Source organism: Urocitellus parryii, chromosome 4, assembly GCF_045843805.1.
Source record: "Urocitellus parryii isolate mUroPar1 chromosome 4, mUroPar1.hap1, whole genome shotgun sequence".
Lineage (NCBI taxonomy): Eukaryota > Metazoa > Chordata > Mammalia > Rodentia > Sciuridae > Urocitellus > Urocitellus parryii.
In genome coordinates this window covers 175,696,637-175,722,297 of record NC_135534.1, presented here as the reverse complement: position 1 = coordinate 175,722,297, position 25,661 = coordinate 175,696,637, and the positions used below count along the sequence as shown (strand labels likewise).

At 41.6% G+C, this 25,661-nt stretch overlaps 1 protein-coding gene and 1 non-coding gene across 3 annotated transcripts; both read right to left on the bottom strand.

The window, feature by feature from the left end:
• Positions 1-2,554: 2,554 nt before the first annotated feature.
• Clta (clathrin light chain A) lies at positions 2,555-24,170 on the bottom strand. 2 transcript variants are annotated; one of them, XM_026379212.2, is made up of 6 exons: positions 23,835-24,170; positions 16,458-16,495; positions 13,917-14,034; positions 9,645-9,756; positions 3,957-3,992; positions 2,555-3,002 (listed from the first exon to the last, which is right to left on the bottom strand). In XM_026379212.2, exons 1-6 carry the CDS (start codon positions 24,049-24,051, stop codon positions 2,831-2,833), a joined length of 693 nt encoding a protein of 230 aa, XP_026234997.1. In that variant the 5' UTR covers positions 24,052-24,170; the 3' UTR covers positions 2,555-2,830. The 2 variants fall into 2 exon arrangements, with proteins under 2 accessions (XP_026234997.1, XP_026235000.1); XM_026379215.2 differs by lacking the exon at positions 3,957-3,992.
• LOC113176005 (U6 spliceosomal RNA) lies at positions 9,997-10,103 on the bottom strand. Its single transcript, XR_003300028.1, has one exon. It is a non-coding gene; the product is annotated as a U6 spliceosomal RNA (small nuclear RNA).
• Positions 24,171-25,661: the final 1,491 nt, after the last annotated feature.

Below are 25,661 nucleotides of genomic sequence, written 5' to 3'. Positions count from 1 at the left end.
AGCTACACAGGCATTAGAAACAACTCACGATCACAGTGGGTTGAACCAACAGTAACTGTTTTCTCTCATGGTTCTGTGGGTTGGGAATTTGGGAAAGGCTTTGCTAGGTAGGTCTGGCTGAGTGGCCTGCACCTGTAGTTAAGACAGGGGCTGCAGATAGAATAGTGTGCTGGGCTGCTGGATATCTAGAAACTGGCCACGCATTTCTCTTTGCAAACAGTTATGGGGTCTCTCAAGTGGTCTTTGTAGGCATACTTTGGGCTTCACAGTGGTAAAGATTTTTTTATAGTAGCTGAGGGTTCCCAGTTAGTGTGTTCCAAATCAGCCATAAGCTGCATTACCTTTTACGATAGCCTGGGAAGTCATAAAGCATCACTTTTGTCATTATCCAATTACCTCTTGATCTGTACAATGGCACAGATTTTGTTTACTTTTTATTTTACTGTATTTTGGGTACTGGGGATTGAATGCAGGAGTGCTTTACCACTGAGCTACATCCCCAGCCCTTTTTGAGACAGGGTTCTCACTAAGTTGCTGAGGCTAGCCTCAAACTTGAGATCCTCCTACCTTAACCTCCTGAGTCACTGGAATGACAGGTGTGCACCACCAAGCCCAGTTTTTTACATCTTAAAGTTGCCATATTCCCTGTGTGGTAGGTAGGACTGGGCCATATGATGGCTCAAAAACAATATCAAAAAAACTAAGCTGTACTAGGTAGAGGGCCAAAGCAGTTCAGGGGAGGGAATATGTGAAAGCACTGTGGAAGAGAGGCCTTTGAACTGCTACTTAAATTGGACTCTTTTGACATCTTGAATGGCATTACAAAGATCTAGTAGTAACAAATGGTTTGTCAGCAACAGGGATTGCTTGAGTGCGATCAGAGGTGGCTCAAGGAGAGGAATGAAGAAAAGGGCCAGAAATGGGCACCAGACCAAGGAAAGCCTACCTAAGGAGGAGCAAGAAGGGCAAGAAATGAATGTTCCTCTCCCATCCACACGTAATTATGCACTGGGGAGTTGATGGAGTTTCTTGAAAATGGCAAGACCTAACCCCCTTCTTGGGTATGGTGTTACAGGAGTTTGCCTCTATCTCTAATTTAGAAATAACAGATGGGGCTGGGGTTGTGGCTCAGGAGTAGAGTGCTCACCTAGCACATCCAAGACCCTGGGTTTGATCCTCAGCACCACATAAAAATAAATAAAGGTATTGTGTCCATCTACAACTTAAAAAAAAGAAATAACAGATGACTATATGGAAAAGTTATTTTTTTTTAAAAAAAGGTAGGGGTGTCTTATGAAAATAGAAGGGAGGGAGGTACTAAGGAATGAAGTTGACCAAATTATATTGTTCTACTGTGAGAATATATAACAATGAATCCCACTAATATAATTATAATGTACCAATTAAATATCTTGAAAAAAGTTACTAAAAGATGGCTTTACTAATTGCTTAGAATATCAACTAAAAGGCACCATATTACAGCAGGTTCTGCAGGTAGATGATGAATGTGTTAAGCACAGTCTCCCAGAAGCACCTGTTGTGAAGATCAGCAAGGTTCTAGAGAACTTTCTGAGATAACGGAAATGTTCCATAACCTACACTGTCTAATTTGGATGCCACCTACCTACACTTGGTGTTAATGAGCATATGAAATGTGACTAGGGCTGGGCTGGGGATGTGGCTCAAGCAGTAGCGCGCTCGCCTGGCATGCATGCAGCCCGGGTTCGATCCTTAGCACCACATACCAACAAAGATGTTGTGTCCGCCGAGAACTAAAAAATAAATATTAAAAAAAAAAAAAAAAGAAATGTGACTAGGGCTAAAAATATATTTTTAACTAAATAGCTACATGTGCCCTGTGAGTACAGTACTGGACAGCCCAGGTCTAGATGAAGAATTTTACACGAGAACTATGAATCAAGTGCCTTAGGATAGCACAGGTCCCACCATATGCTACGGGAATTAAGGAATGGTGCTAGCCACACATTCGTGCTATCCTGGCTCAGGTTTACTGGCTGATCCAAAGTGTATGAATATTCAGGACCCTAAACTAAGGGATGGTGACAAGAACCCATCTAGAAGAAAATGTCTACGTTGATGAGATGATTCAGAGCTGTATGTTAGGTAAGCAACAAAGGGTTAATTTTTAATTACAGAATTCCCTTTTCAAATGAAAATTGAAGCCATCAGTGGCACATGCTTATAATCTTAGTGACTCAGGAGGGAGGTTGAAGCAGGAGGATTACAAGTTCAAGGCCAACCTGCACAACTCAGCAAGACCCTATCTCAAACTAAGTACAAAAAGGGCTACGAATGTAGTTCAATGGTACAGTGCCCTGGGTGCAATTCCCAGCATTACAAGAAAAAAGAAAATTTCCAAGAATTCCACAGCAGGAGAAACTTGGAGCTATTTTATTAAGGCAAAGTTAAGTGCCCAATGGCAGTTCCTACTCAGTCCTTAAAATGATAAAAGGGAATTCCTAATTCCTCATCCGTGCAAGCCTAACTCCAAACTGTAGCACATCTTGAGGTCAATAAAGAAGCTTCATGTATATTGTTTGAAACAGAAATTTATTCTCAGAATAATGCACAAAAGCACAGGTTGAGGCTACTGTTGGGAGTTTCCCTCCCTTCCTCTTCCTCCTCCCCCCTCCTCTCTGAATGCCAGGGAGAACACAGTTGAAGGAAACATGCAATCACAAACAATGATCAACTCTAAAGACAAAAGGTTTGGTCCAAAAGAACTCAACATAATTAATCCAATTACTGTGAACAACTTCACTGAGTAGGATTAAGATATTGCAGATGTAGTGTTTCCACAGGTGGCTCTTCAGTGCACCAGGGGGGCCTGCTTGAGGGAGATGAGGACTGAGCGCATGCGGGAGACATCTTTGGCCTGCTTGCTGGACTTGGGATTAAAGTCACACAGCCGGGCCACCCGCTCCCACTCAGTGCCTGGGGACGACTCATCAATGTCATTTACAAAGGCTTCTTCTGCTGCCCTGGAAGCAACAACAAAATATGTTGGTTTAAGGCAGAAACCCCTTTGAGCAACCTGGCAGCTGTCCTGCTACAGAAAAGTGACTGTCTCTTCATCTCTGACTCAGTGGCATTCTGGTTTACCCAAGAGTAACTACCCCTGGCCCAGGTGAGACTCAGGGTCAGACAATGTTCAGCACTCCTAGGCATGGGGTGCCCGGGCTGCTGTGTAAAATGGTGGAATACAGGTGTTTGGTTCAGGGCTCACTGTCTCTCTGTCTGGCTGTCTCTCATCATAAGGAGCATTATAAAAGCAAGTCCTTGGCCAGCTAAGCTCGCTTTTATTAACCAGAACAAAGCAGCAGGCTTATCAAGAACTTGAAGAGTAGCTTATGCTGGGCTGTACCGATTTCAAGAAAATTTTGAGACTTCTAAAAAGCCCACAGGTCATTGCACAATAACCTCTAGATTTATTCCTACGGCTGGAGAGAAACAGGGCAGATCAAAAGGAATTCAAGACAAAGCTCCCATGCTAGCAGGCACTAGAAACTAAAGCCATTCTGGAAGGGGGTTTGTTAGGACATTCTTCAGCCAAAGTTTGCCATTTTCTCTCCAGCCAGGTGCCTGGGGCCACTCAGGACACACACTGGCAGGAGAGCCAAGGTTAGCTGCTTTTTGGCAGGATGCTGTTCCAACATTCTTTTATATCAAGGTCAGCCCATCCCCAATTGGGAACTAACTGGTGGGGGCTATAGCTCAAAGAACAGTGGTAAGAGGCAGGAAGACACAATATATTCATCTACTCCAACAAGCATCACGGGCAAAGCAAAAGCAATGGAGATGACCGGTCTGTGGGGACAGAGGGGTGGCACTATCACAGGGATGGCTGTGGCAAACACCGCTGAAGCCCAGAGCCACTACAACACTGCGACTTCATGGCACACACAGTTAGGGGCAGTGAGAAAGGTTTACTTAACTGTTCTAGGCTGTAGCAAGGATGGTTTATGTTTGTGCTTAAAGGTGAAGAGAAGAAAAGAAACAAGGAGAGAAACTTTAGGTCAGATATAGAAAATGAGAATGAGCTCAATGCAGATGGTCAGTAAGCTAGACATGCCCTTGCCACTCTTACTATGCTTGGGAACGTGCAGCTGGCTTTGATGGGCCACCCTGCTGCCCAGCAAAACCAGACTCGACCTTTCCAGTCTCCATTTCTACTCCAGAGAGAATGTGCAAAAGTCAAATCAAACACCACCTGTAAATCCAGCATTTCACAAGTCTCATTGCAAATGCACCATCAGGGGGCCCAGGAAACCTAGTTCTGTCTTCTAATGAAGTGACTATCTCAAGGTCATGAACTAGGTTCTATAGACCTCAGCCTGCCACCCATCTTCTACAGGCTCTTCTCTAATTCCACCCTTGTCCCCTATATAAAAAAGTGGTCCTAATTTTTAAGGAGGAAACAGTAAGAACTGTTTCCAGGTCTTCTGCAGTACTGCTTTGATGACCTGAATCCTTAAAAATCTTCCAGGAATGATGCAGTATGGGGGAGAAAAGCTGAAGTGGCCCATATCAGACAGCTTCAGTTATCTTGACCTCAAAGCTGGTCATTAAATAGAATTTCTGACATGTGAGACTACAGAGAAACAATGACAAACACCCATCAGAGACAATCCCCTCTGCACTGAATTCCTCTGTCTGAGGAATAGGCAGCGGGCCTATTATGTGAAGGACTCAGTATAGAAAAGCAGATACCCCACTGCTACTCACTGGGGCTCCTAATCTGGGATTTTCACCTGCTCCCAGGTGGGAGACTTCTCCTTCCCACCTGGGGACAGGCAGGCAATAGGAGCTTGAAAGTGGCAGTGGTGGTAACAACAGCAAGAGGTCAGAGTCCACCCCAAGTCCCAAACCTGTCCCTGACAAGATCATGAAGGACCTGTATTTTTCAAAGGGAATTAACTCGCTTCCCTCCAAAACCCCAAATATGAAAAATGGCCATCAGAGGGTGCAGGGAGTCACAATTCTGCAAGATTAGCAATGGATCATACCCTAGTTTATCAACACTCAGGCAGTCCCCACAATGCCAATTTGAAATATTTTAAAAAGCAAAGCAACTTGTGACATAAAAGGAACATTAACTCTAAACAAAAGGTAGAAAGAATCAAAACAAGAAAAGGAATTAGTTTTGCAACATACACATAACCAATCACGTCAGCGAAGGGTTGTTTGTAGAAAGCTTCATCTGCCACCCTAGACAGCAAGAAGTCCAAAAGGCAGGCAAGCAGGCAGGAAAAAAGAGAGAACATTGAGAAGCAGAAACATCTAATATCCACAATAGAGGTGCAACTGGGCTCTAGGGAGCTGCTCCCAAGGCTTCATCCTAATCCCCAGGAGGCTTCCAGCATGGGGCTCCTCCCAGAGTGAGCACAGCAGCTTCAGCTCTGGGGCTGCCCCAGCAATATTTATTAAGCATCATTTGGGCTAAGTCCTTTCACATATTATTATGTTGATTCAATTCTCAATAACCTATGTGCAACTGAGTGCTCTCACCCCACTTACAGATGAGTTAACTGAGGCTGAGAGAAGTGATTTGCTCACCTGCAGCACAGTGGCAGGGTTCAGAACTCATAGCCAAGGCAGCCTGGGTTCTTTTCACTGTACAGTAAAGCTGCTTCCCAGATTGTGTATGCTCAGAAAGCTATGCCACCTTTCTGCCAGTCTCAGTAAAATGTCACTGGTCATGAACAAGACCATGCACCAGATATACTCAGTCACAAAGACTTAATCCCAAATCCTGGAGTATCCAACCATTTCTTTGCACACTGGCTGGGTGGAATACATTTTCAATATCATGGGAACACACGTCATCATTTCAAAAGTCCTGTCTCAGAGAAAAAGCAGCTGGAGGTCCTGGGATCTGTCCCTTGCTAAGGCTGTCCTGGAGCAAGGCTCTCTGCTCAAGAAGGTGGCGCATTTCTATGCCAGACCTAACTGGTTTTGATGAAGTACAATCCAGAATCCAGAACTTCATCCCTCCTTAACTCATGCTGACGGGCAAGTCGATCAACAGGACAGAGGTCTGAGATAAGAAAGAAGGGGGCATACTGGGTAGAGGTAGGTTAACTTCTGGATCCAGCCACCTCACCCACTGTGGCAGGCTGGGAATTTTCTTTAAGGAGTCTTGGCCCATATCCTTTGCCAGGTCAATTTAGAGTGGGCAAATGAAAGGGGTATTTTTAAAGGATAATCATGCCTAGTCATTAACCTAAGTGCACTTATTTATTTGAAGGCAAAATCTAGTAATTTTAATTTCAGTTTATTTTTAAACTCACACATACCCTTCTGTCTTTCCCATTTTGGTTTATACATAAGAGGTATTTTGTGGAAATTCAGAGAAAGCAAAAATAGCAGACTGATTGTAAAAATGACTCAGCAGGGAAGCAGAGAGCTGTTAGTGGGCTGAGTGAGTGGGAGGGCAGGGCAACACAGGCCAGCTGTAAACTCGCATCCTTTTATTTTACACAAAGGGCTCAACGAAAATTAATTCCAACTGTCACTTGCTCCTAATGGAAGAGAATAAAGGTTTTATGATTCCTGTCAAGGGATCACTGCTACAACAAAAGGCTTGATGTCAGTTAGCCCCAAGACTAAAGAGCCAGTCAGTGACAAGCACAGCCCCTGAAGAACAAACAGGAAACTATATACCAAGTGCAGACAGCCACACCTGTTTGCTCTTCACTCAGAGGGATCTGAAAGTGGCAACTGCAAGCCTCAGCAGGGTGGGGCTTAGGGAAGCCAGGGGAGGGGAAGGAGGAGGATTCCTGACTACTGGACAAGCTCCCAGAAGCCTAAATACAATACAGAACTTCATTCTATAAATAGTCCCAAAATGGGCATGGAAAATGTGTCACTGAGAATGCACTGTGGAGAATCATGGATCCTCCAAACCTTTTTAAGCCTCAGAAGAGCTGAAAAGTCTCAGCACAAAAGCCACCTGTGGCAGGGGGAAAAGTTTCTCTTCTGGCTTGGAAAAGAACACGTTTTTGAGTTTTTCTCCATAAGAGAACTGCAGAAGACAGTCAATGCTTTGACTTGACTCCTCCAGAAAGGGAATTCCTTTCTGGCAGGCTGTCACTGAATTATTCACGTGCTTGTACAGTGATATTTAGGCCCTGACTTGGGATAAAAAGGGAGATGCAGTCTAGGGACTAAAAGGCAACAGATTCTGTATGCAGGGCAAGGACCCCACCTGCCTACTGCTTGCCCGGCCCCCCATCCCCTAGCACAGGGCCTTGGCCTGGATATGCTCCCAAATGCCTTGGCAACTGAGTAGGTAAGGGCAACTTAAGAGAAGGGGAACTAAGGACACACAATTAACTAGATGTCTTTCTATTCCCATACCCCACTTTCAAATTCTGCTTTTCTGCCTTATTTCTGGGATCCCCTTACATCCAGGTGCTGCAGGAGTCACCCATGGAGAATGACACTTGCTTGAAATAAACACCCCATTTTCTTTTCTAAAAGTATTCAATATTTACAATCAGACAGACAGGGAAGATGAGTCATTTTATATACACTAATAAGACCTATTTCTTAGACTCTAAAATGTGGAGGCAAACATGGATGGGGAAAGTCAGCAATATTAGACTCTCCTCCAGGGGCGGTTATATGCCATCGGAAGAAGTCCCCCATCTTAAACAGCTGCCACCTCTACCCTCTGACAAACACTGGAATGATGTGTGAAAATCATCCCTTCTGTCCTAGGACCCTGGTGACAGTGGCTAGCACGTCTCTAGTTTTACATAAGCAGGTTCAGGTCTGTGCTGCAGTTTCTGAGGTAAATATCTGCTTTCTAAACAGTTCCATGTGCTCAGTGTGAGGTGGGTCAGTCCCTTCTCCTCTCTGGAACTTGAGAGGTAAACCTGAGAACAGCCAACATAACATTCTACAATTCCAAGAAAGACACCACAGCCCTATCTCCAAGCCTGGAGAGATCCACCATATATCTATCTACAAGAGCACCTAATTCTATACATAGAGAGGAAGCCCTTTCTTTTCAGAGTTCAGCAAAATTGCCTTAAAGAAATTTCTGCAATAAGAAGCCACTTTCTAACATGTTCATCAAGTTTGAAAATCTGTGTGTCAAGTTGCTGAAGGTTCACAGACCCTGCACAGGGAAGGGCAGCATATTCTGGCAAGTATTTCAGAGCAGACCTGAGTTCTGAGGCAGCTTGCTGGGGAACATAACTGCATCCACTCATCTTTTCTTTACAGATCTGGACTTGCACCTGGAGCGGGAGGTGGCAATCATCTTGAGTAAGCACAGGGTAAAGGAGACCAGAGATGTCAGAACTTCATGCTACCACAAACACAACAGCAGCCCTGGGTAGGCTGGATTGCAGCCATCACCTCTAGCAACTAGACACACAGACATTGTTGCCACAAAATTTCAAATGGAACCTGACAAGCACTCTGAGTGTGTATCCCCCTAAGGAAGGTGACCAGGAAAGAGCTATGGCATCTACTGGAGAGCTGATAGAACCAAGGATGTCCAAAGGGATTCAAAGAATGAAGGAAGGGCTGGCTCTATGAAAGAAAGTGGCCCTCCATTCTGACACAGTTGCCCCACAACAGCATTTGCTGCTGGCAAAGCAGTTAGTCATGCCCCCCCCCCCACCCCGTTCCCGGCAGATTCTACTGAATACAGCTGCCAGAGATAAAGGCTTTTAACCCAATCTGCTTTAGGAACCTAACGCTCTACCCTTAAAATTAAAAATATCCCAGGCTCAGTCTGGCGTGCTTCTACACTGAAGTGGGAGGATTGACAAATACTCAGTGAAAGGTAGACTCTGAATTCAGCAGAAGAAAGCAAGCCAATGTGCCTACCCTGAGGGAAGCCAGGCTGCAGATTCCTCTGTGAGCTACTTCCAAGAAGGAAGAACTTCCAAGAAGTAAAGCATATTAAAGACCACAGCTGCTGCTTCGTAGTGACCTGAGGAGTCACCCATGGATAATGACACTTGCTTGAAATAAACACCCCATTTCCTCCCCATAACTACTTCAACTTCAGGAAGTGAGTAAAAGGGATTCTGAAAAAAGTATTTTTAAGAAGAATTCAAGATTTTCTTAAAGCACAGATAAATACCCACTGAATCTAAATCTGAAGTCACTGTGTTGAAACTTCCTCAGCTCCCTAATTACAAGAGCACGTTCACATGCTGATGGACCCCTTCACTATGCATCTTTCAGAAGTCAGGGTTGTGTTTAGGCAATGCACCATGTCCAAGTCTATAATTATGTCCTAAGTACAGATGAGATCCTAGTACATTCATGAAACTGACCTTGTTTCAGTGTTCCATTTTTTTCCACATCATGAACTTAACCCATGAAATTACTTTCTCTTTCCTGAAATACAATACAGCTAATGCAAAACAAACTCTTAAAAGATCTGAACTCTACTAGAGTCAGAATGGCTAAAGAACAGGCGGAATTATGCTGACAGGATCCAGGAGACTTGCAACCTCTGTTTCAAGCACTTTCTTGAAAACCTCTTCAAAGCTATTTCACACTGAAAGAGGCAATAGCCAAGAGCCTGGACTGGATACTAGAAAATGGATATGATTCAGTCTTGGAAAATAAGCTATAGTAGAACATCATGGACTCACCTGTTGTTTGCTTTTGTTTTCTGTAGCTGCTCATCCTGTCTTGCATACCACTCTTCTAGCTCCTTTATTGCTTTTTCTTTCCACTCTGCTTCTTGCTTCCGAGAATTGGCATCTTTGAAGGGAAGGAAAAGACAATATAAATGAGGTAAAGCACAAATTTAAGTTCATCAGTCTACTGTGGTCTTACTGAATTTATGGTGGGTGTGGGCACATGTGTATAAGTGTGGGGAGAATAGTGGGAAGGGGAGGATAAAATTATATCTTCCCTTTTTGTACAACCAACTCTTTATTCAACACAATATAATCCCCTGCAATTTTCCTGGGGTGGCTGACCATGACCAAATCCACCTCTAAACTTGAAAAATGCTTCATGAATTTGTGTGTCATCCTTGCAAAGGGGCCATATTATTCCTTTCTGTATCATTCCAATTTTAGTTTATGTGCTGCCAAAATGAGCACACAACCAACTCTTGAGCTCATGATCCTATTCCTTATCTTTCACTACATTTTATCCTAGTCCACTGACAAGTTGATGGGTCATTAGTTGGACCTGTTCATAAACAAAATGAATTAAATTGAGGGAGAATGGGGAGAGGAAGCATATGCAGACTGAGCTCAAACTGCAGATTAAGCTCATGGAAGAGACGAGATAGAGCTAGCAAAGAAACCCCAAGAGAGAAAACTGCAAGAGTTTGGGTGTGGGATCACCATCAAAAGTTAACCCAGGGCTGGGGATGTGGCTCAAGCGGTAGCGCGCTCGCTTGGCATGCGTGCAGCCCGGGTTCGATCCTCAGCACCACATACAAAGATGTTGTGTCCGCCGAAAACTAAAAAAATAAATAAATATTAAAAATTTAAAAAAAAAAAAAAGAGTTAACCCAAAAAGTTCTAGAGATGAAGCGAGAAAACACACCTTTTGGGTTAGATGGATTCTCAAATATAAAGAACTAAACATGGTTTTCCCTAAGCCAATTAGCTGAAGAGACTTAGGATAGTGGTGTTATGGAATAGACAGATGAGGATGGTGGGAACATAAGGTTAAGACAGTAATTCTATAAAATGGGCCCACTGTGCTAACCCCCAAATACCTTCTTTTTCAAGAATTTACCTGCAGCCCTGCCTGGCCTAAATAAACAAGATATGTCACATTCCTCAGCAAACTATCAGCTGGCCCAAGATAATGTCAGTGGGAGGAACCAAGGAGAATTTTGTGACCAGATCCATCCTGAGACTCTAAGAGATAAGGATAATTCCTCCTAACCATAAAATCTGTAAGAATGTATGGTTAAAGAATCCAATTAGAACCAGTCAACAAGGGCCAAGGTGACCTAGAGATGCCATGACAGTGGGGACTTGAAGTCTGATGTCACCTTGCTGTCAGTCAAAAGCCAAGAGGTAGGCCTGGCTGGGACCCTCTGGAAACTTCTCTGGGTCACCAATAAAACTGGCGTGCAAGAGAGGCATATTGTCCCTCTCCCCTGTGAGAGGACCCACACTCTCCCTTTAGTGTGTCCCTTTTCCCTTTCCCATTCCAGTCCTATTACTCTGAATGACATGTCTGAAATCTTTCTAACTTGATCACAAGAACTGGGGTTTTAAGAGAGGGTCTTCACGTTACCCCTGTTTCGTGGAAGGCCCCAGCTCTTTAACAGTGGAGATAAAGAAATACATGTCACAAGTCTGACGCAGGTGACATGCCTCACACATGCTAGGCAAAAGCTCTACCACTGCACTAAATTGTCCTCTGGCTTTTTTATAAAAGGAAGTGCCACTGGCAGTAAGAATTCCTCAGTGATTAGCTTGATGGGATAAAGGTCTGAGCCTGAATGCAGTCTCTTTTGAGTCTGGAAAGGAGGAAAGTATAAAGAGTCCCTTTAGAGAGCAAGGCACACTGAGAGGGGCCTTCTCTGTCCATCCTCATTACTGTTCACAGAAAGAAATTATTTGAGAATGCAGCCAGCACTAAGCTGAAAACCACTGATACTGGCCCTCTATTTTTAGAATCTTGTGCTTTCTCACAGTTCTTGCAGGGAAAAAGGTGAAACTGAAGAAACATTTTATTTGTGGACAAATTCAGTTCAATAAAAAGGCAAGGCCAAATGTCTAACGTTCCTCAAGATGGCATCTTGAGTTAAGAAAACTCTTCAAGAAAAGTGCAGTGGCACATACCTGTAATCCCACTACTTTGGAGGTAGAGGTAGGAGGATCACAATTTCAAGGCCAGTCTTGGCAATGCAGCAAGACCCTGCCTCAAAATTTAAAAAGTGAGTGGGGGGAGGTGGGTGGGGGTGTGTGGAGTTATAGCTCATTGGTAGAACACCCCTGAGTTAAATCCCCAGTACAAAAAAAGAAAGAAGAAAGAAAACTCTTTGGGAGAATTCCCAAGGCACCCAATTTGATTATTGAAAAAGAAAATGAAAATTTCTACAACCATAGTATACTTTCTATGGAGAAGACAATCATTGCTAAACTTTAGAAAAATATAAAAGACAAAAGCTGGGTTCTATAACTTCAGCAGTACTTGCTTCCAAGTCTAACCAAAAGACATAAAAAACAAGAAGCAAGGATCAAGATTGCTAGAACCTGAAGATCTATTTTCGTATTCCTAAAGCTGCATTATGCAATACAGTAGCTACCAGTCATACATAGCTACATATGTTTAAAGTTCTAAAATTCAGTTATCTCCAGCACACTAACTGCATTTCTAGTACTTAATGGTCATATGTGGTCAGTGGCTATCATACTGGGCAGACAGATACCAAATATTTCCAAAGAATTATTATTAGTGCCCTATATATAAGCTTAAACTTAAATGTGTCTTTGTTCTGAAAGCCACATAAATTAGACCAGAGATAGAAGATTTGGCAATAACTGGCTATATTATCTGGATCAAGTCTGTTCCTATTTCCAGATGTCGGTTCTCCAGCTGAAAAATAAGGAATTATGTTTTTTACAGAGTCATTTTTTTTTCCATTTGTTTTCTTCTTTTATGGGGGTAGGGGACAGGGGATTGGGGATTTAACCAAGGGCACTTTACCACTGAGCCAAACTGCCAGCCCTTTTGATTTTTTAAATTTTGAGACAGTATCTCACTAAATCACTTAGGACTTCACTAAAGTTGCGGAGGTTGGCTTCAAACTTGCAGTCCTCCTGTATCAGCCTCCCTAGTTCTGGGGTTACAGGCATGTGCCACTGTGCCTGGAAGATCACTGGTTCTTAAGGAATAATATTGATGACATTGTAGTTACATAGGAGAATGCCTGTTTCTAGGAAACATTCAAGGGAGTTGTAAACATGTTCATTTTCCTTGTTTATCCAACTATTCTGTGTTTTAAATCACGGATTATATCCTCACCAATGCACCAGATATAGGCAAGAGATCTTTCCTGATCTTGAACCAATCTGATTGGTTATCTGATTCTCCATATACCTGATTCTCCATATACACATCACTTTAGAGGCCAGATTGGTTAGCACTGATCTTGGGCTTGGCCTGCCAAGCCTTATGGTTATGTACACCCACTTTGCTTAGAAAGCAACACAGGCATGGATGTGGCCCTTGAAGCAATAAAGACTCAAGTTGAAATTCTTCTTTATTACTTCTTAACTATGTGTTTTAAATACTTATTTTACCTATACTATCTACTTCTTCATCCATAAACCTGTACGAACTTATCTTACAGAGATATTAAGAAAAACAAATTGTGCATGTTTTCTTGCATATCTCACATTCTCTTTGTAAGCATTACCTTAAACTATGCCTTCAAATGACAGACTGTAAATGTCTTTCATGTGGATACAATACCATCATGAAGTTTACCAAGCACTTTCATAAATACCACCTCAGACTATCCTTGGAGATCAGTTACACACATCTTTCATGGATGATGACACAGACTCTGAAGTTTAACCAGGTGCCCACAGAAGGTTAAGGTAAGATTGGGCCCTGAACCCAGCCTTTCATAGCAAGTCCAGGGCTCTCTCTTTCCACAACTTCACTGTGCCCTTCCTGGGAGAGGAAGCTTTCTGGGCTACCATACTCCTCACACAACAGAGCTAAGTATCTCAATGTCAGTGGCCTTGTGATCTTTAGATTGAGAAAGATTTCCCCAAAGATCAAGCAAGTGAATTTGGTTCAATCCCCAATTACACCAAAAACAAACCAAAAAAACAAACAAAAAAAAACCTCACCAGACAAGGACACTATGGCTAATTCAAGATAAAATGCATAAAAATAGAGTCCAGATTAACAAAGACAGATGGATTCCTTACCAAGGGCTTCCAAGCGTTCCATTTGCTCTTCTCTCCACTTACGGATACTTTCAGGTTCTGACTGCAATCGATCCACTTGTGAAATAGCTGCATAACTGTCTGTGGGACCATTAGTCTCCTTAACACAAAACACAATTAATGTTCTATCAGTATCAAAAACTCCTTTCTGAATTGTGCTTCAAAAAATTAGAACCTCTGGTTACACACAACACTGGAGGCTGCTGTAAAAATGTTTTAAGAATTACCTTAAAATTAACAACTTCACATACTGATAGGTTTCAACATTAATGCACTGAATTCTTGATGCTCTTCGATTAATTGTACACAATTAGAGCACAATTTTTCACTTCTCTGATTGTACACACCATTTATGCAATCTACATGTACCTAGGGTAATGATGTCCGTCTCATTCCACTGTCTTTCCTATATCCATAGCCCCTCCCCTCCCGCCTCCCCTTCCTTTGCCCAATCCAAAATTCCTGCAATCATCCCACGCACCCCCTATAGATTAGCAACCACTTCTTAGAGAAAACATTTGGCCTTTGGTTTTTTTTGGGATGGCTTACTTCACCTAGCATGATATTATCCAACTCAATCCATTTACCTGCAAATGCCACAATTTTATTCTCTTTTCCATTCTCACATTCCATTGTCTATATATACACCACAGTTTCTTTATCCAATCACCTACTGAAGGACATCTAGGTTGGTTCCACATTTTAGCTATTGTGAATTGTGCTTCTATAAACATTAATGTGACTGCATCACTGTAGTATGCCATTTTTAAGTCCCTTGGGTTTAGACAAAGGAATGGGATAGCTGGGTCAAAAGGTGGTTCCATTCCAAGTTTTTAAGGAATCTCCATACTACTTTCCAGATTGGTTGTACCAATTTGCAGTCCCACCAGCAATGTATGAGTTTGCCTTTTTCCCTACATCCTTGCCAAATCTTATTTCTTGTATTCTTAATAACAGCCATTCTGACCAGAGTAAGAAGAAATCTTAATGAGTAGTTTTGATTTGCATTTCTCTAATTACTAGAGATGTTAAACATTTTTTTCATATATTTGTTGACAGATTGTGGCATCATAATACCAGACCTTAAACTATACTATAGAGACATAGTAACAAAAACAGTGTGGTATTGGTGCCAAAAAAGGCATAGACCAGTGGTACAGAATAGAAGACACAGAGACAAACCCACATAGATACAGTTATCTCACACTAGCAAAGGCGCCCAAAATACACATTGAAAAAAAGATAGCCTCTTCAACAAATGGTGCTGGAAAAGCTAGAAATCCATAGGTAGCAAAGTAAAACTAAACCCCTATCTCTCACCTTGCACAAAACTCAACTCAAAGTGGATCAAGGACCTAAGAATTAGACCAGAGACCCTGTGCCTAACTGAAGAAAAAGTAGGCCCAATAATGCACTGAATTCTTAAAGAGTCTCGTGAAGGAAGCAGAATGGTTGCTATATGACCTGTTAATTAGTGAGATCTGAGTGGATGATAGAAAAGTTGGCGGTGGGTGGGTAATAGACCTATTAGAAAACCATATTAGCAGTTTGTTTCCTCTTTCAACACCATATTATATGATATCTTCAAGAAAAAAAAAAAAGATAGGTACATAACAAAGCAAGACCTAGAGCCTACAAATTCTAAAAGCCATTATAATATTCAGGAAAAAGGTCACTTAATATCATTCAATTTACAAAATAGTAAATTCTAAGAAAGAGAATCCAAAAGAAGGTGAGTTACTCCTCTTCCTCCTCCCAAAAGAAGGGAGAGAAGGATGAAAAGGCAGGCAAATGAGAGTCACTGGGTAGGGAGGTGAGGTAGCTCTTATTTATTAATTTCCCTCACCAGTACTGGAGACTAAATCCAGAGTGCTCTAACACTAAAGCTATATCCCCATCCCTTTTTAAGCCAGGGTCTTGCTAAATTGCAGAGGATGACCTTGAAACTTGCAAACTTCCTGCATCTACCTTCTAAGTAGCTGAGATTTCAGGTGTGCACCACCCTGCCCAGCAGCAGTGGCTCTGCTTTGTTGTAGGTAAGATTTGGGAGCTAATAGAAAAATGGATAAAGACTTAAATAGCCATTCTCATCATCATAAAGATTACTTCCTGAAAATCAAGGTGATAATACTAGGGCCAGGTTAATGTTAATAACATCTTAAAGGGCTGGAGATGTGGCTCAGCGGTAGCGCGCTCGCCTGGCATGCGTGCGGCCCGGGTTCGATCCTCAGCACCACATACCAACAAAGATGTTGTGTCCGCCGAGAACTAAAAAATAAATATTAAAAAAATTCTCTCTCTCTCCTCTCTCACTCTCTCTTTAAAAAAAAAAAATAATAACATCTTAAAAGAATGTTCTTCCTATCAATGCCACCACTTTTAAAGTCCTTCCACTTTGGCAGATAATTTACCAACTACTAATATATCCAGGAAAGTCAAAAGACTAGGATCTCTTTCTAGATAATTCAATTCACAAGAAAGGAAGACTCTCAATCATCATTCAACATAATCAGAGTACTCTACCTGGTAGTATTCGCCATTCATCACTCCATCAACAGCATCTGTAAGACATGAAATGTTAATCTATCAACCAGGATTGGTCAAATATTGGGCCAAAGGACAAAATAGTGGAACACAGTATTGGATACTGCAGGACTCTGAGCTACTAAATGCTACCCCTCTGGTAGGTACTAGATTGTAATGATTTTTTATTTTATGAAACTAAGATGTACTTACACACAAATGACAAAGACTTCATCAAAATATAGACAAATCTGTCCCCAAGCTACCAGGTCAAAACCTTTTAAGATTCTGTTTCCTGGCTGAGAGAGGTGACAAATGGAAGCCTGGAAGAAGAGCTGCATAGAGGAACAGTGTTACTCTATGAAAGTTTTAAACAATGCAAAAGAAAAATCTGGCCTGAAATCAACAGTGAACAGAGATGTGGAGCTTCACTTTCAAACTAAGGTGCTGCTTTGGGCATCAGGAATCTCCACTATATGGATGGAGTAGGTCTGATACCAAAGGGTCTACAGTTGAAACATGTTAACTTTTTTTTTAATATTTATTTTTTAGTTTTAGGTGGACACAACATCTTTATTTTATTTTTTTAATGTGCTGAGGCTCAAACCCAGTGCCTCACACATGCCAGACGAGCACGCTACCACTTGAGCCACATCCCCAGCCCTAAACTTGTTAGTTTCTCTAGACCATTTGGAATTAGTCCAAAACAATTATGATTTGAGCATATCAAATTAAACCAGTATTTCAAGGATATAAATCATAAAACCCAAAAGTATGGTATATTAAAAACTCAAAAAAATATGATATATAATCCAGCCTTTTTGTGCGGCAGCATTAACTATTCTGAGTTAAATGACAAAGTACATTTTCAAAAATATGAAGTGTGGGGTTGGGGTTGTAGCTCAGTGGTTGAGTGCTTGCCTCGAATGGGAGAGGCACTGGGTTCGATCCTCAGCACCATAAATAAATAAATAAGATATTGTGTCCATCTACAACTAAAAATAAATAAATAAATAAATATGAAGTGTCTTTCTAATAAGTAAGGCCTCTCTATACCTTTTTTTTAGCAGAAAAGGATTCTACAATCTAAACATATTTGAATTAAAAACATTACTAAGTAAAAAATATTCAAAAAAATCAGAGTTTTGGGCAGGGTAGGTAAAGAATAAGAGGCAAGCAGAGAGAAGATCTGGCAATACTAGGCCTGCATTCCTGAACTGGTAATAATTCCCTGGAACTGAGGATAATCTTTCAGGATAGCAAACTCTATAATCAATCTACTACTCCCCACTAAAACCAATGACTTGATTTTAAAACCTTCTCTGTGTTTCACTAATTCTGTTACCCAATCACCATGAATTTCTAAGCCCTGCCAACACAACAGCCCTCAGAGAGGAGGTCTGGAAGGGCTGCACAGTCCCTCTGAAGGAGTTACTCTGCCTTTTCCTGAAAACCTCGGTATGGCCATAAAACCTCAGCTTCTAACAACCTCCTCTATTATCTATTAGCTAATTTGCTACCTACTGTGTAGGATTTCTATTATTTTATCCCAATTTTTCAAACTTCAGTGACTATCTTATTACATGAGGTAGAAGAAAATGAGAAGAGATGAACCTGAAAGATACAAGAAACTGGGATATAAACAGGAATGCCAAGTAGTTATGGTTGGTCCACATTCTGAGGCTCTTGAAGGGTAATACATGAAAAACACCACAGCTCACCTAGAGGCCTGGGGCAAGGGGGCTCTCAACCTTGTTTTCCCCTCTAACAGGCAAAGATTTCATCAAGCACTCCTTTAACTTTCCTGATTCCTAATTAAACCCAACTTGAACTACCTATTTTCAAATCAAACAATCCTAACATTTCATTCACTTTTTAGTCCTCTTATTTCTCCTAATTCCCTGTCCCTGGCTTTGGGAGCACTGAAAATTTACAGATCATTTCTCTATCATGCTCTTCTTGATATTAAAATAGTTATTATTTTTTAGAAAAAGGAAAATAAAAAAAGAAAATGCCATATAATCCCATCACCAATCTCTACAGGTTTCTGTACTTTTAGTTTTTCCTCACACACGATGAATGTTTTTAATAATCCATTCATCTATATCATTAAAAAAAAAATGGGTGGGGCGGGGAGGGAGATGGGGACAGTACTGGGGATCAAACCCAGGGCTTTCTGCAAGTGTTCTACCATCAAGCTATGTCCCCAACCCTTTTAATTTTGTGGTTTGGGGATTGAACCCAGAGGTGTTTAACCACTGAGCCACATCCCCAGTCCTTTTTTTTTTTTTTTTTTTTGAGAGAGAGAGAGAGAGAGAGAGAGAGAGAGAGAATGAGAGAATTTTAATATTTATTTTTTAGTTTTCGATGGACACAACATCTTTATTTGTATGTGGTGCTGAGGATCGAACCCAACGTCGCACTCATGCCAGGTGAGCGCGCTACCGCTTGAGTCACATCTCCAGTCCATCCCCAGTCCTTTTTAAAATTTATTTATTTTTATTTTAAAACAGTCTTGCTAAGTTGCCCAGACTAGTCTTGAACTTTTGATCCTCTTGCCTCAGCCATCTGAGTAGTTGGGATTACAGATGTGTGCCACCATGCTTGGTGATATTGTTTTCAACTTTCTTACTAAGAAACACCTACTATTTATTGCTTACAGTGTGCCAGATACAGTGTTAAACACTTCCCTTCACATATATTAACTTTTAATTCTTGCAACATACCTCTATGTATCAACACTTCATAAATAACCTTGGAACATGTAGGGTTCCTTAAGAGAAGAAAAGGTATTCTTGAAAGAGCAGATAATTAATGAAACTATTTTCTTTTTAATTTATTTTTATGTTTAAAATAATATAAACATTAAATGCACATTAGATAATCAGCCTTTAAAAGTTTGATAGGACTGGGATGTAGCTGAGTGTAGAGGGCTTGTTAACAGGTGGGAGGCCCTGGGTCGAGTCCCCAGCAGCAGCAGCAGCAGCAGCAGCTGCAACAAAAGACAGTGTTAAACCTGAGCAAGCCATCATGGCAGGAAAGATCATCTGTTAATTTGATAATAAGAATACAAACCACAGGATCTAAGCCCAGAGCAACAAACCTCAGCTACCTTTGATCTGTTTCAACTACTGGTTTGTGTTTGTGTGCGCACACGCACACACACACACATCTTGATTATTTCAATATACTTTCCATATTTTCCTTAATTAATTTTCCTAATTGTTGAACTCTTTTGCTTAAGCACAGGCACTTCTGTACTTTATGAAAGCACCAGAAAAAAAAAAAATGGTCTTCTATTACTTTATGCTGTTTGTGTGCCACCTACCCATATAATTTTAAAACATTCTATCAAGTTTTAGAAAACAAAGTTTATCAAAAAGTGTATTAAAGTATTTTGATAGCACATCAATGATATCAATTATCAAATGATAAAGAATTGCTGGGTTACAGAATATATATATTTTATTATTTTTATGATACATATTTTAAAGACTTGTAAAACATTAAATCATTTGCCCCTATTAGCCTATTAGTTTATATTACTAATAACAGCAGCTCAAGAGTACCCCATTTCTCAGACTTTCATTAATACTATAGACTACTGTGTTTTTAAATTTTTGTTAATCTGAAAGCAGGAAAAAAAAAAAAAAACCTTCATGGAGGCTTTGCTGTGCCAATCTTATTACCTACCAGATAAATTAACATATCTGACATTTGAGTTTCTTCTTTACCAGAGTTTTGCCTAAATTTTTTTTGCTATATTTTGTATTCTCTATTAGTAGTACTTTCATATTGCAAATATTTTCCATTTTGTCTTTTAATTTGGCTTATGGCCTTTGGTGTCTAGAAATACTACTTAATGTTTAACACTTTGTATGTAGTCATAATTAACTTTTTCTTTGATTTCTACTGCTTTTATGCTGAAGGTCTTTCCTACTGTGAAACAGATATTCACTTTTCTTCTGGTACTTTAAAAAATTTCTATCTTTAATCTATTTGGGATTAAAAGAGTGACACAGTTTGAATGCTAGAGAACACATTGGTTACTCTGGCTAGGTCTACATTATAGTTAATATATCACAGCTAACATACCTATTATCCAGTTAATGTATTCCAGCCCAGGGCCACTTTCAAAAGAAGAGACTTTGATCACTACTCCATATACAAAACTAGAAACAACCCTCCCCCATTCCTCCTAAATCACATGCTGCCTGTCCTTTAGGTCTGAAGACTTATCCAGACACACAACGTGCTTTGAGCTCTTCATCAGTTATGTACTACAGTACTGACATTCTTGTACGAATCAGCAACTAAACCAAGTCAAAGGAGAGTCCATTGTTAAAGAAACATACAAAAAGAACATCTAGGGACCTTAACTTATGGGAACAGCTAAGAGAAACAACTCAATGATCCTAATAAATAAATTAAAAAAACAAAAAACTCAATGATCCAGAGGAAATTTTCTAGGGCATTTTAGGAACTCCAGAAAGAAGGGCCACAGTAAATTTCCAAAGCGGAAAAGACTTCCAAACCCACCTTCAACCTCTCAAGTTCCCCATACATTTCAAGTCAAGCCAACTCAGGTTTGAGCCGCTGATTAGCTTGCTACCTTAGGAACACTACTTAACTTCCACAGTGATCAGTTCTCATCTGAAATGTGATGGCACTACCCCTTAGCTTACAGAGTTACTGCATAGATCTCAAAGTATATAGAGTTCTTGGCATACATAAATGTACAATGTACTTAAATATTATGCATAAAGTTTCCTTAAATTTCTCTCTACCAGTGCTACCAATAAAATTACTGTCCCTCCAGAAAGCTTCCCTTCAATTCATCTACCCCTTTTCTTTCTCCTCCAATAAAAGATTTGTCAGAAATAATAAATAGTGCCTTGTTGCTATATTTCTCTGTAGCTACTTAAAATCACTGTTCTCCTCCCCAATCAGCCCTCATGATTGGGGGTTTTCAATTAATTTCACTTGTGCTGTTTCCTTTTTGACCACTCATTCTTCTCAATATCCCCCAAGCTACTTCATCCAGGTTGGTTACCTCCTACCTTCAAACTTATGTCTCTTCTCTGGATCACCTGAGGATCACCAAGACTCAACCCTGTTTTGGGCTTGTGCCCATCCTCCATCTTTGGAATTTCCCCCAAGGAGGATGCTTACCATATACCAGGTAAGCACTCACAGATACTCTTTAGTATTCATCAAAACACAATGTGAAATATATTATGCACCTTTTACAGAGAAGTAAACAGACTGGCAATCATTGGTAGCTATATAAATGCCTAAAGACCACAAAGCTAAACTTACAACCAAGTAACATAGGATAGGACAGACAGTAATCACTAGTGTACATCCAACAAGTTCTCTAATCCCTAAAGGAAGTGCTGACCCTGCACTATTAACAACCTCAACTACACTGTCAGGGATCTGGCATTAAGTCATTAAATGCTTAGTTTACTAAGAACATCTTTCCCAGGAACTAAGTCAGCAATCATCCTTTTCCTTCCCTTTGCTGAAGGCTTGATACACAAAGGGCCCATATATCTACTCTTCCTTTTATCTTCCCAAACAGCCTACCCCCAATAGCTGCATGATAGATACAAGACTCACTCTGCCCACTTCTTTTGTGAAGTACGGGGACAGCCAGATACCCTGCTACATAATGCAGATAAAACAATGAACAAGAATAACGCTGTTAAATTGTGCTGTGAATGCATAATTATGAATGTAATGTACTCCACTATTGTCATGTATGTAAGAAAAAAAAAAGAATAACCTTGTCCTCTAATCATAGTATTCTTCTAACTATGGGTCCTACTTCTCCCAATTTTGTCCTACCCAGGAACAGCCAGCAATGCCTTTCTTTTATGCCATCACACCTTGGCTAAAAAAAACTTCAACAGAATGTGATAGTTTAAAGGTGCTGAGACTTGGGGCTCAGCTACTACCTTGTTATTTTTTAATCAAGTCATCTCTCTCTCTAGGATTCAGTTTCCTGTTAAGTGAAAGAGGTAAACTAAGGATCTAAAAAGTACAACTTTTAAATTCTCAGGCAAATATTAAGATCCAATGATCATAGCCATAATCTCTTAAAGTCATTTTTGTCTACAGGTCACAACCCAGTTCTGTCATACTTGCTTGTTGTAAATTGCATATTTAGGCATACTATATGTTCTCACATAAGTTCTTACTGGGGGGTGGATTTGTTTATAAAAAAAATTTAGAGGGCTGGAGATGTGGCTCAAGCGGTAGCGCGCTCGCCTGGCATGCGTGCGGCCCGGGTTCGATCCTCAGCACCACATACCAACAAAGATGTTGTGTCCGCCGAGAACTAAAAAATAAATATTAAAAATTCTCTCTCTCTCTCTCTCTCTCTCTCTCTCTCTCTCCTCTCTCACTCTCTTTAAAAAAAAAATTTAGATGCTAAAATGCATCATTAAAAAAACATTCAGAGGTTGCAAACTACCCCCTTACCTCCAAAAGGGGTTCTGTCTGCTTAGTAATTTGAGATTTCTGAGTCTCAAAGATACATAGAGCACACTTCCCCGACACCATTAAGCATCACATTGCTAAGGCATTTAAAAATATCAAACTGCATCCTGTCCCTCTTTTTTCCCTGGGAAAGGGTCACACTCCCCTCTCTATTCACCTCTTTCCCCCTCCCTGATTGGTCCAGGCCAATCTTGGTTTCTCCTTAAGGCAATACTGAAAACCAAAGCTGTTTCCAAAGGGAGAAGAGCTCCAAAAGTTATAGCTGTGTGATACTCTCAACAATGGTAAACTCCTCTCTCTCTTGGCTGGGGTTTCCTTCTTCAGGGTTAGACCATCTTTTTTCAGTTCCTTACTCCTTCGTTCCTCCCTGTAACCCAACACTCAGTACTGCATCTCAAGTGCTTAACTTCTAACTTGCATTACCATTTTTGTTTCTGTCTTAAAAGACAACGGTACCACTGTTATTAATTTTTTCTGCTCTACTTTCTTAACTGGTTCTTTCTGGGCTCAGACTTGCCTTTAAGTCTGGCCCAACTGCGCCAATGCGGCTGCTTCAGAGATCAGCTTAATGCACAGCAAGTGCTTAATGAAAAGTTGAACCGAACGGGCTTCTTCGAGCTCCCGAACATGACCGTCACCCTATTTTCTTTGCTTTTTCGCTCTTCCGCGACCAGCAGCACTCAGACACACTCAGAACCGGTCAGGCTTCCCGAGCCCAGGTTTCCGCATGACTGGGCTGGGGTCTCGTTTCCTCTTTGCACTCCTCGCTAACCTCCTGGTTCGGCCAGGAGTACGAGTCACACGGAAGCTCTAGGACCCACTCTGGGCCGAGTTTCCCAAGTCCTCCCGCCGTAAACGCGTCCGCACTCTCACCCGGACCCCCCGGCGGCTCGCCGTGCGGCTGAGGCCCGGGGGCACCGCCGTCCAGGATGGCGAAGGCCTCGTCGTTCTCTATGCCCGCAATCTCGCTCTCCTGCTGCGCCAAGAAGGCCGCGGCCGGGTCTTCCTCGCCAGAGCCGGCCACCCCGTTCCCAAGCGCGGGGCCGCCGGGGGCGCCGGCAGGAGCGCCAAACGGATCTAACTCAGTCATGGCGGGCAATTCAACCGCACAGACACCAACGTTGAGAAACAAGCCAACCGACACACCGACACCGCGCCCGACAGCGGCCGCTGTGGTGGCGACTGCGATCGGAGGGCAAGCGGGAGGAGGGAGAAGGGGGAAGCGGAAGCCCTGCCCCTATATCCGGCTGGTCCAGGCCGTGTTGGAGAGCCGGAAAGGGAACAACCAATCAGAGGCCAAGAGCTGCCCAATTAGCAGACGGAGGGGCGGGTTCCCAGAGGCAACTCGTGACCGCTAGGAGACCACCGCGAGCAGCTGGGACCGGGAGACGGAAGTACCCTCTGACAGAAAGCTGCTTTAGTCGTTGGCCTTCAAGAGCTGGACGGATTTGGGACCGCCACCTGTGAGGGGACTCTGGTACCGCCTGGGGAGGTGAGGTGAAAGTAGGGCGCCCAAGATTGAACGCCTGCAGAAGAGGCAAGCCACGTAGGCTTTCTCAGCCTCAGTTTTCTCATTTGTAAAACCGGCACAAGAGTCCTACACTGCCTCCCTTCAGGGTTTATTGGAACATAAACCTGATTGAATCCTTGTTATTGAATCCTTGTTATACATGTTACTGTTTTTTTTTTTAAGTTGTAAAAAATATTTCTTAACTCATTTACCTAGTCTGATTATTTGCTGTTTTGGAGACAACTGACTTAAATGTAACTGATCAAATCCACTCCGATTTTTTCCCCCTAAAATTACTTTTCCTTAAAGGCAAATGTTCCTGTCGTCGTCGCACACGTCTGTAACCCCAGCGACTTGCCAGGCTGAGGCAGGAGGGTCACAAGTTCGAGACCAGCCTGTGCAATTTAGCCAGGCTCTGTCCCAAAATAAAAAGGGTTGGGGATGTAGCTCAGTAGTAAAGCTCTTCAGGGTTCAATCCCCAATACACGCCCCCCCTCCCCGCCCTCTGTGTAGCACAGGCGAATATATTTATTTGTCAAAGAACTTTTGCATCCAGTACAACTGGAAAACTCCACAGAGATCTGCTGAATCAGGAAACCGTAGCCCTGATGTTGGAGGAAGAAGTCATTCCTAGGAGAAGTTAGTGGCCAAGAGGAAAACCAGGTTTCCTGGGGAATTCCTGATGATACAAATCCCCCCAGTATAGGGGATTTAACCCAGGGGCACTCTACTACTAAGCTACACCCCAGCCCTTCTAAATTTTTATTTTGAGATGGGAGTCTCCTTGTCATCTGTTATTTTCTCTAAAATAAAAAGTTGAGATTTCTTTTCCAAAAAAATGTTTAGAAATTTTAATTAAACTGATAAAAAACAAACAATGAGAAAATATTGAACGTTGAGGGGGGAAATCCTTATAACTTTTAAAGGAGCAATAAGACTGATAGCTGATTTCCCCCTCAACTTTCAATATTTTCTCATTGTTTGATATATATAAATGATATATATAATCATTGTTTGTCCACAGATTGATAAATCTATGGGAGATATAAAATTCTAGAAGAAGTTGGGCATGGTGGCACCTGTCTATACTGCTAGCTACTTGGAAAGCTGAGGCAGGAGAATCTCAAGGATTTCCATCCCTGCTGCTCCTAGTATGGTGATTGAACCCAGGGGCACTGTATCACTGAGCT

What these genes read in the sequence shown, in the direction of transcription:
- Clta (XM_026379212.2), bottom strand. Translation starts at nt 24,051, where the DNA reads ATGACTGAGTTAGATCCGTTTGGCGCTCCTGCCGGCGCCCCCGGCGGC. An exon ending in TGAATGGCGAATACTACCAG is followed by an intron (nt 14,035 to 16,457) that starts GTAGAGTACTCT and finishes TTTTGTGTTAAG; the next exon opens with GAGACTAATGGTCCCACAGA. An exon ending in AAAACAAAAGCAAACAACAG is followed by an intron (nt 3,993 to 9,644) that starts GTGAGTCCATGA and finishes TTCACCTTTAAG; the next exon opens with CACAAACATAAACCATCCTT.